The sequence below is a fragment of the Alosa pseudoharengus genome, unplaced genomic scaffold (genome assembly GCF_046254945.1).
Source record: "Alosa pseudoharengus isolate Yale_2024_CS ecotype anadromous, Long Island Sound unplaced genomic scaffold, YU_APseudo_1.1 YU_APseudo_1.1_scf_23, whole genome shotgun sequence".
Taxonomy (NCBI): domain Eukaryota; kingdom Metazoa; phylum Chordata; class Actinopteri; order Clupeiformes; family Clupeidae; genus Alosa; species Alosa pseudoharengus.
Genome location: NW_027468685.1, coordinates 18,755,644 through 18,765,643, shown reverse-complemented (window position 1 = coordinate 18,765,643; position 10,000 = coordinate 18,755,644). Strand labels below are relative to the sequence as shown.

Sequence of the window (10,000 nt, the reverse complement as noted above, 5' to 3'; positions counted from 1 at the left end):
CTATCTTGTTCATAAACGATGGTGTCAAGACTTCTCATTTTGATGACACTGGCAATTTCATTGACATAAGTACTGGCTTTTGAGGAATGGACTATCTATTTTGAGCAAGTGACGTGCTTTTGCAGGTTATCCACTAGGTTTTTCAGTTTGCACTAATTGTTTTGAGAAATGCACTAACTGCTGTGCAAATGTTAATAGTGAGAAAAGCGCCAAAGTGACTGAGAAAAACTGTAAAGGATCTTTTGCTAGTCAGTACTGTTGCTGCCAAGTGTACGAACTTTTCACCGTAACACAAGTTCAGAAGTTTACACAAAGTTCAGGGGTTTATACAGTGATCACAGGTCACACATCGTCCATGGGTTACATAGCGTTCACTCGCTTGCTCTCTCGTTGGCTTTTTTGAGTAGAGCCCACCTCTTATGACGTCTTTATCTCCGTAGCTGCAAGGCCAAGCATGCTTTTTTCAAACAGGCTTCGCCCGGCCACAGTGAGACATAGAGCGACATAGAGAGACATTGGGATACAGAGCATACATAGGGGGGAATTCTCCCATGTGCGTAAGTCAAACAAAGTGCGTAACTTCAGTGTATTACTTGATTACCATTAAGGTTATATAAATACATGTTTTACAGTTTCAAACTCATTCTCTCATCGTGATGTCTACAAACCTCAGTGCTAATTTATGCCACACTCTCTCTTCTCACCCTCTTTCTACATTCCTCTCTGACTTCTCTTTCTCTCTTCTCCCTTGCCAATCCCTACTATTGAGCCACACCAAAGGCTTTGCTTCATGTTAGCAAGATGATGGCCACACTGGGCACAATGACCCCAATGCATCCGTTTCTGTGATATTTAAAATAAATTATTAGACCAATTGTCTCTCCCCCTCTCATCTCTTTTGGTCCCTTTTAAGTCTTGTGAATTCTCGCCGGGCTGTCTGCGGTTCAGTGGCGGCATGCTGGCCTTTGAAACCGTGATGGAGCCCATTCATTTGGCCCCGCTCCATAAACGTCTCGAGGAAGGACGGGTTTAATGGATAATAAAACAGAAGACAACAACATCAGCAATAAGAGGAGCAATAAGCATGAAACACCTCATTACTCCTGTGTCTGCATTCCAGACGAGACACACATCACACACCACACATTACACACCACACACACCACACACTTTTGCACAATTGGTGGTGGTCTCTTAAAGGATAATTCCGGTATTTAGCACTTGAGTCCCTTTTCTGGTTTGTTTTGGATGATCTGGTGGACACAGAAACACACCACTAACCACTCAGTGAGTTGCACAGTTTTGAAAATGAACGTTAAGGGTTGTTTTAAGGACATGTTTGTGCATACCTGTAGCCAGCCACTCTGAAACAGTCAAAGGCGATTCTAAACGAGTCAAAAAGTCGAGACAGGACCCATCTTCAACATTTCTGTGTCCACCACTCTAGTTCATCCAAAACAAACCAGAAAAGTGACTCAAAGTGCTAAATACTGGAATTATCCTTTAATTTTGAATATGACCGTCCACTCATTTGAATGTCACTCAGCAACTGTATGATGATATCAGAAAAATGTGCAGTGTAAAAAACAAGGCTGCAACACAAGAGGAAGGGAAGAAGCTAGATTTATACAAAAATGGGTCACATCACTAAATCACAGACGAAAGAGCGTGGTGTAAGTCTATCGTCAGTAATGTATGAATGTTGTAGGGAGTGAAATGTGATGAGTGTTGTGATGTATTAATCAAAATGGAAAGTAAGAATGGCCTTTAACCAGGAAGGGAAGCTACCCGCTGAACTGCTGAGACACCTGCGTGCTGGTGCAGCTCATCAGCAATTACATACTGAAGCCAAGCCTCCTGGCACACCTGCAGACGTCGATGAGGAAGAAAAGCAAAAGACATTGATATCGTAATCCAGACATGCACATGAATACACATTAAGCAGTATACGTCAACACACACACACACACACACAGACACACACACACACACACACACACACACACACACACACACAGACACAGACACAGACACACACACACACACACACACACAGACACAGACACACACACACACACAGAAAGGGAGAGACTGATTCCAGGCGGCTGCTGAGCCCTTGGAGCGAGACGAGCTGCTTATTACTGGTATTTATTCTCCCCAGAGGTATGCACTGCACTTAGACAAACCAAACACCTCACTCACTCAGTCACTCTCTCTCTCACACACACACACCCCCTACGCTCCTCTTCCAGTGCCCCCATCCAGCACACTGGTGCTGTTGCAAGCACTTTTCACTTATGCCCCTGTCCATAAGAGAGTTTGGCAAGCCATTTTGTTAACCACGCAGAATCCCAGTGTCCGGTTAGGAGTGCATCTTTTTGTCCCGTACTCTTGCCAACGTCAACGTCAACTTAAAGTAGATTTTTCAGTCGAACTTGCAAACAGTTTTTTTTTTTTTTTTTGCTGAGAAGCACATTTAGTTTACTAACAAATCAGGAGACAAGCAGAAGGGAGGGGGGGGGGGGGAGGGGGTAAATTGAATTGGGAGGATCGGGAATTGAGAATTATGAGACATTTAGCTACTGAAAGGCCATTCTAGAATTTCTCAGACAGAATCACAACAGATACTTATAAAATAAATAAAAAAACATTGTATTCATACACACACACACACACACACTGCACTATAGCTACAGTAAATACAGCAAGGTGAGTGCTGTGCTCCTAAGTGTAGAGTTTGATGCACCCTCCTCATCCAACCCCATCCCTTTCCCCTCCCCCACCTCCCTTCTCAGCACCAGACGTGTTTGTCTGTCTGTCCGTCTCTCTGTCCGTTCTAAGAGTCATTTCCAATCTGGTCGCTCCCGCAGACACGAATCCAGTTACCGTGCTTCCCCGCACCCGCCGCGCCAACAAGAGCAATTTTCTCGGCGGGAAATGGCTCCCGCACGCCGGGAGTGATCTCATCTGAAGGATATCATGGCGAGATTAGGATGATTGATTATGTGCCACGGAGAACGTGGAGCGAGAGAAAAAAGAACCGAAAACAGTCTCTCCTCGTTTCTGTCTCACACACACACACACACACACACACACACACACACACAAACAGCATAGCACAGACACATAGGCAGATTGTGGTGTGTATTGCCATTGGGAATTATGGATATTGAATTTAGCGTTGTTTACCAAGTTGTGTCCTTGATAACATAGACGTCTGACTAGATTTTTATAATAGACTATCGAGAGGAAGGGAGTCGATAAAAGGAATAAAAGATCAAGCTGCTGATGCTGCATGTTTGGCTTCATGGTTGACTGATTGTATGATAGAGTAAGGTTTTGACATGCCTATATATAACACCTTCACTCTACTGGTATCACGTATGGCTCTTATGCAGGGATCACACTGGAAATAACGGAATGGCAGCGGTAAAGATTTAGACCATAATCATTTCGATGTTGTTCCTTAGTTAGACTATTACTTGAACTTACTGAGCCTTGCATTACGCTTTAAAAGTTGAACCAGGGTCAACGCTCAAATTGTTTGATGATCCGCTGCCGAACCATAGGGAACAATTTGAATTTGAGCGTTGACCCTGGTTCAACTTTTATATATAAGTATATATATACTTATATATAAAAGTTGAACTTACTGAGCCTCGCATTACGCTTTATATATAAAAGTTGAACCAGGGTCAACGCTCAAATTGTTTGATGATCCGCTGCCGAACCATAGGGAACAATTTGAATTTGAGCGTTGACCCTGGTTCAACTTTTATATATAAGTATATATATACTTATATATAAAAGTTGAACTTACTGAGCCTCGCATTACGCTTTATATATAAAAGTTGAACCAGGGTCAACGCTCAAATTGTTTGATGATCCGCTGCCGAACCATAGGGAACAATTTGAATTTGAGCGTTGACCCTGGTTCAACTTTTATATATAAGTATATATATACTTATATATAAAAGTTGAACTTACTGAGCCTTGCATTACGCTTTATATATAAAAGTTGAACCAGGGTCAACGCTCAAATTGTTTGATGATCCGCTGCCGAACCATAGGGAACAATTTGAATTTGAGCGTTGACCCTGGTTCAACTTTTATATATAAGTATATATATACTTATATATAAAAGTTGAACTTACTGAGCCTCGCATTACGCTTTATATATAAAAGTTGAACCAGGGTCAACGCTCAAATTGTTTGATGACCCGCTGCCGAACCATAGGGAACAGTAGGAAATTTGCCGCTTGCTGCTGGTCAGTGTGATCCCTGCAACCTTTGATCATACTCCATACATTTTTCATTGAATATGCTGTAATTCTCCTTAATTCTTGAGCTGTCCATACAGCGTGGGTACTCTGTAAACTAATCAATACATGAATGTCAACTACCTTTCTCCAGGATGGAGGACTGGACATTTAAAATAGGATGATCTGTGGCCTGTAGGTGTAGCCGCATGCATCTCTGAAAGCTGTGAAACGAGCACCGCTTCGCTCTACGTTTGAGGGGGATGATTGGAGGCAGTCTGACATAAATCAAAGGCCATCACTGAAAGCGGCATCAGTATAATAGCAGCCCTGCTCTGCCAATCAATAGCCAGACTCCTCTTGATACTCCTCTAGAGAGATGCAACTTTAGTTTTCAGCCAAATAAATGACATGAAGCATATGGGCACTCTGTCTCTCTATCTATTTCTCTCTCACACCATCTCGTCCTCTTCTTTTCATCCGTCCCCCCTTCTCTCTCTATCACTCTCTCTCTCTCTTTTTTTCTCAAGCCCCCAAACTAGCAGGGCCTTACTACATTAGTTTGAGTGCCTCCTGTGAAAGACTGCATTGTTTAATTATTTATTTGTTTGGTGCCTTTGTTTGTTGTTTACAGGGGCTCCTGACCTCCGGGGTGGAGTTTGAGTCTCTACCGGCGGCCCTCTCCCTGCCCGCCGAGTCGGGCCTCTACCCCGTCACCCTGGTGGGAGTGCCACGCACCGCCGGCAACATCACCATCAGCGGTGAGTTTGCCAAGCCCCATTGCCACATTGACATTAACAGCTTCATTGTGTTTCAGATGTTTCAGAATGACTTGCAGGTTTTGACTGCTTTCACATGTTGATTTTTTTTTTTAAATGGTGTTGAATCCTGCCAGTTCCCAAAGTCATGAATTTTGCAACCACTCCTTTGCCTCTATTGAGACTGTAAGCAGAGTAGCTTTGTCAAAAGAAGAAGAAGCGGGATGCTGCGATGTGCAAATGCTTGTGGTGCTTGAGGGAGATGCTGTGAAGCGTATAGCATCCAGCATGGGACCAGCGGCAGCAAAAACGGCCCACTCTTTATGTTATTTCCCTTACTGATGTACAGATCGGTTGCTCCCGTGACGATACCATCATCCAGTATCAACACGGCCCGAGCAGCAGGCACTATATACAGTAGAAAATCCTGTCTGTGTGTTTGTGTGGATATGTCTCTCGGGGGGGTTCGCTTTTCCCGCACTTCTGCCTTGTGTACGCACTCACTTTGGCAAGTGCACAAAACAAATGTATGTTCTTTCAAAATTCATATGCTATTAAAAAGCATGCAGCTACGGTGTCTCGTCAGTGTGCTCTCTGGGGCTCTGTATGTTCCTGAGTACAAATCTGCTTACATGGTTCCTATCAGTCCCTGTGTAGCTCTGCCAGGATTCCTGCCCTCCTAAATGAGAGGCTTCCACCTGTGGTATCTCAGCGGACCTCCTCCTTGGCCGGTTCACCCTCTGCTCATTCATACTACACGGGGCCCTGTGGATGCATAGGCAGTAGTAATACAGCGGTGTAATTGCCTTGGCAAACGTTCCCAGTTGCGGAGAGGAATGAGCCTCGTCCTTGGGAGAGATGTAGAGAGAGCGAGAGAATGAGACCGACAGAGAAATACATGGAAATGGAAATGTGTAAAAAGACAGATCGAGACATGGGGGGGGGGGGTTGAGGGGCACAGAGAGGCGAATGACAGAGAGGGTAAAGAGCAATCTAGAAATACAAGTCAAGTCACTTATTTAAAGGTACACTATGCAAGATATTCACCATAATATAACCCTTACGAAGCCAATTTGATGGTTAACAAACTTGTAATAGGGGAATCGTTCACCTAGCATAGCCATACAGCATAGCCATAGCGAGTCGCTAACGAGAAAACCAGCCACGCAACTTTAAGAATGGTCAACCCGAAGATCTTATATAGTTATATAGTTTTTGCCTGTTGTTAATCCATTGCCTCCGCAAAAAAAAGTATTTTCATTGTGTACAGGGGTACCAAGCCACAAGAAGTAGGCTATTTACAACAGCAGAGTAAAATATAAATATATCGCGACTCTAGAGGGAGCTCTACAGTCGCCAAAAATACCTGAAACTGCATATTATACCTTTAAATAGCACATTTCAGAAACGACAGGAGCTGTATCAAGGTGAATAAGTTAAAGAGCGAAGAGGCACAGAGTAACATAAAGAGCGAGAGATACAGAAAGAGTGAGGGAGGGTTTTGGGGGCGTTGTGTGTGGGGCCAGACCCTGCTTTGACTGGGTGGGCTTCAGACCCCCACTGAGGCTGGTAAACCGTGCCCGAGCCCGTGCTCCATCAGGGTCTGGTAAGCAGGTAAACAAGAATTGCACTCTGCTCTTTGTAAACCCTTATGCATCTCAATTGCAAACAGACAAATGAAATACACAGACGATAAGAGAGCCAACTCTTGCGACCCCAATTTGGAATGTCTCCAGGTCTTTGTAAAGTAGCGCTTCATGTCTTCTTTATTTACCTGCTTTGATGTGTAAGGGGTGTAATAATAACATACACACACACACACACACACACACACACACACACACACACACACGCAGGGGTGAAGCAGGCAGTTCATCACCTCATTCTCTCTGTAAGAAGATGGCATGCCCCCTCAGGTAGAAAAATGCCACCGAAATTGGCCAAGAAATGTTTCTGTCATTCATCTGTCAGGTCATGTGTGTGAGAGAGCGAGGCAGGAGAGAGCTGCTGAAAGCTAGGCAATCTCAGAGGTGATCTCTCCTGGTGCTGGAGTAATCCCTCCATCTGTTTCTGTGTCTGTGTCCAACTCCTCAGTCGTTCTGTTTTTCTCCTCCTCCTCCTCATCTTTCTTTTTTTACCCTTCTTTCTGTTTGTTTCTTCTCCTCTTTCCATCTACCCTGCAACCTGTTTTTCACTCTCTTTTTTTACCTCAGATGCCATTAGTTAAACATGAGCAGCATTTTGCATTCAGAATTTAGCATCAGTTTGGATGGGCTATAAATGCCATGAATATTTAAAGACTTAACCATTCCCCACCCCTCTTTCTCTCCCTCACCCTCTCTCTCTCTCTATCCCTCTTTCTGTATCTGTGTGTAGGCTACCACACATCTGTGTTTGGTGTGAGCAGTGACTGTCTGCTGGAGGGGCTGTCAATGGTGAAGGCAGGTGGCTGCATGGTGGAGGTGGTGCCGTCTCTCCCCCGTCTGCAACTCAGCACCTCCCTACCACGGTGAGCAACCTTCCTCTCTCATTCTCTCTTTTTCTCTTTCTCTCTCTCTCTCACTCTCTATCTATATCTATCTATCTATCTATCTATCTATCTCTATCTCTCACTGTCTCTCTATTTCCCTCCATCTATCTAGTGCTCTCTCTCACTCCCTCACGCGCACACACACACACACACACACACACACACACACACACACACACACACCCACACCCACACACACACACAGGTACACAAGTACATACACCTATACAAGCGTATGAACACACGCGCTCACTCAGTCCCAGATCTCACATTCCCAGTACACTCCTTTACATACAGTATCTGCATATACTGTACGCTACTCCCACACAGTCTACTCACTTTTCCTCTCACCTACACCACAGACATTATCACATACTTTACTCCTACACACACACACACACACACACACACACAGACTAACATTTTCTCTCTTTCTCTCTCTCTCTCCCATCCATGAATATGGTTAGGGGGGATATGAAGCTCATAGCTCATCCCCTGTCTCTCATTTCATAGTTTAACGACTATTTATCCCCTCCCTCTCTCTCACTGTCTTTCTTTCTTTCTCTCTCTCTGCAGTCACGCTTTAGTGGTGCATTCACAGTCACGTCCACTCCTCCTTGCCAAAATTATCTCACCGCCCCACTCCTCGAAAACCTCTCATTAGGTGCACATCTGAAATGTCACAGCCATTCAAGTGTTGTGTGCAACTTGCTTGTGTGTCTGTGTGTGTGTGTCCATGCGTCTTTCTGTGTGTGTCCGTGTCCGTGTGTGTGTGTGTGTGTGTGTGTGTGTGTGTGTGTGTGTGTGTGTGTGTGTGTGTGTGTGTGATCTCTCTTCTGTGCATAGTGATTCCAGCATGACTGCAAAGTGGGTTTCATTAAATCCCTAAACACTAATAAAGAACCCTCTTCCTCCTCCCTCCTCCCTCTGCTCTCTCCGGTGACAGTATTAGGCTGGTACCTGTCTGAATCGTAATCAGAGGTATGACAGAAGTGTGTAGTGGACCGTCCACACAGTCTGCTCTGGCCTAGACTGTGTCCCCCTGGTTCCTCCAAAAGAAAACAACAGGTCCGCTGCTTTGTTGTTTCCGACATGAGACAAGCTGCACGTCGCCTGAGTGTCGCCAGGAGGCTTGTGCCTGGCCGCGGTGCAGGGGCTGTTTGGGGGGTCTTCGTTGTCTAATTAACCCGCGGCACCCTCTCGCATTTCTATTGGCCAGGCGCCGCCGCCACTCAGGCTGTTTCGCATTGTGTCATACTGTATCAAGGCCCCTGTCATGCGAGAGGCGCGTGGAACAATAGCCAGGTTTATAAATGCCCTATTGTGGGCTCGGTAATTGCAGGTGATGCGCTTTTCAAAATGGCTCCTTTTGTTTGTCGCTCTCTTCGTTTCTCTCTGTCCCTCTCTCTCTCTCTCTCTGACCTGTGCTTCTTTGAAAGAGTTTGAACGGGTAGGCCGACAGCTTCTCAGTGTTGCGAAAACTTGCTAAAGAAGGGTAGTTTCGATGCAAAGCCTGATTATCTTGGAGGTCACCAGATTTTTTTGTTGAGCAGATCCGTGCGTATGCAAAACAAACCTTGCATATTTAAACAGTGTCATTTTCATTACTTGCCGCTTCAGTCTCTTAATCCAGCAGTAATGGAAGTGTGTGTGTGTATGTGTGTCCTGTTCTCTGTCAGCAAATACAGATAAATGGTGTGTCCAAAGTCATTTTAATAGATAAGGACACTGGCCCACTTCACTATGCACTGCTGTCCTTATCAGCTCCCTGAATAGGAATTACCTGACACGCTCGCAAAGTGCTATTGTGCGGAGTCATAGAGTATGATGTTGTGTAGTACAATAGTGGTAGTACAATAGTGGGTTGAGTTGGGGTCCAGTTTTCCCTCATAGGAGAACTCTAATGTACTTCTTAAAACTATGTAAGAACATGGGTACTTCTTGACTACTACTGTAGTATAACAGGTGTTAGTTCTGAAGGTATTTTTCTACCTTGGACTAGGGCACCTCAGACCTTCAGGTTCTGATTAGTTGTTTTTAGGGCTTAAGATATGCCTCATCCATCTTCTGTCCGTCTTACACTATGTGTGTGTGTATTTGAGTGACAGACTGAGACAATATCAATATCAACGGCTTTTGGCAACAATGGAAGTGTAGGCATAGTAGTGAAGCTACTGTGAATTGCGAGAGAGAGAGAGAGAGAGAGAGAGAGAGAGAGAGAGATGTGTGTGCGTAGGTAGGTAGAGATGGAGACCGAGGGGGGCGGGCAGACAGTGGATGCGGTGACACAGGAGTCATCTGAGGGCACTTGGTCCAGATATCAATCTAACTTTGGGAGAGGGTGACACTCCCACTTCAGTCTGTGCGCCACAGACACAAACATTTCTGCTAAATCACTCACTAATTTTTCACTCTATCCCTCTCTCTCTCTCTCTCTCTCTCTCTCTCTCTGT

The 10,000-nt window shown here is 44.9% G+C and overlaps 1 protein-coding gene across 1 annotated transcript in view; it reads left to right on the top strand.

Moving 5' to 3' along the window:
- The window catches only part of trappc9 (trafficking protein particle complex subunit 9), a 233,026-nt gene that overhangs the window by 55,501 nt on the left and 167,525 nt on the right, over positions 1-10,000 (top strand). The window contains exons 13-14 of the mRNA XM_076301892.1: positions 4,894-5,020; positions 7,394-7,526. Of these exons, the coding sequence (XP_076158007.1) occupies positions 4,894-5,020; positions 7,394-7,526 (260 nt within the window). The remainder of the gene's footprint in view (positions 1-4,893; positions 5,021-7,393; positions 7,527-10,000) is intronic.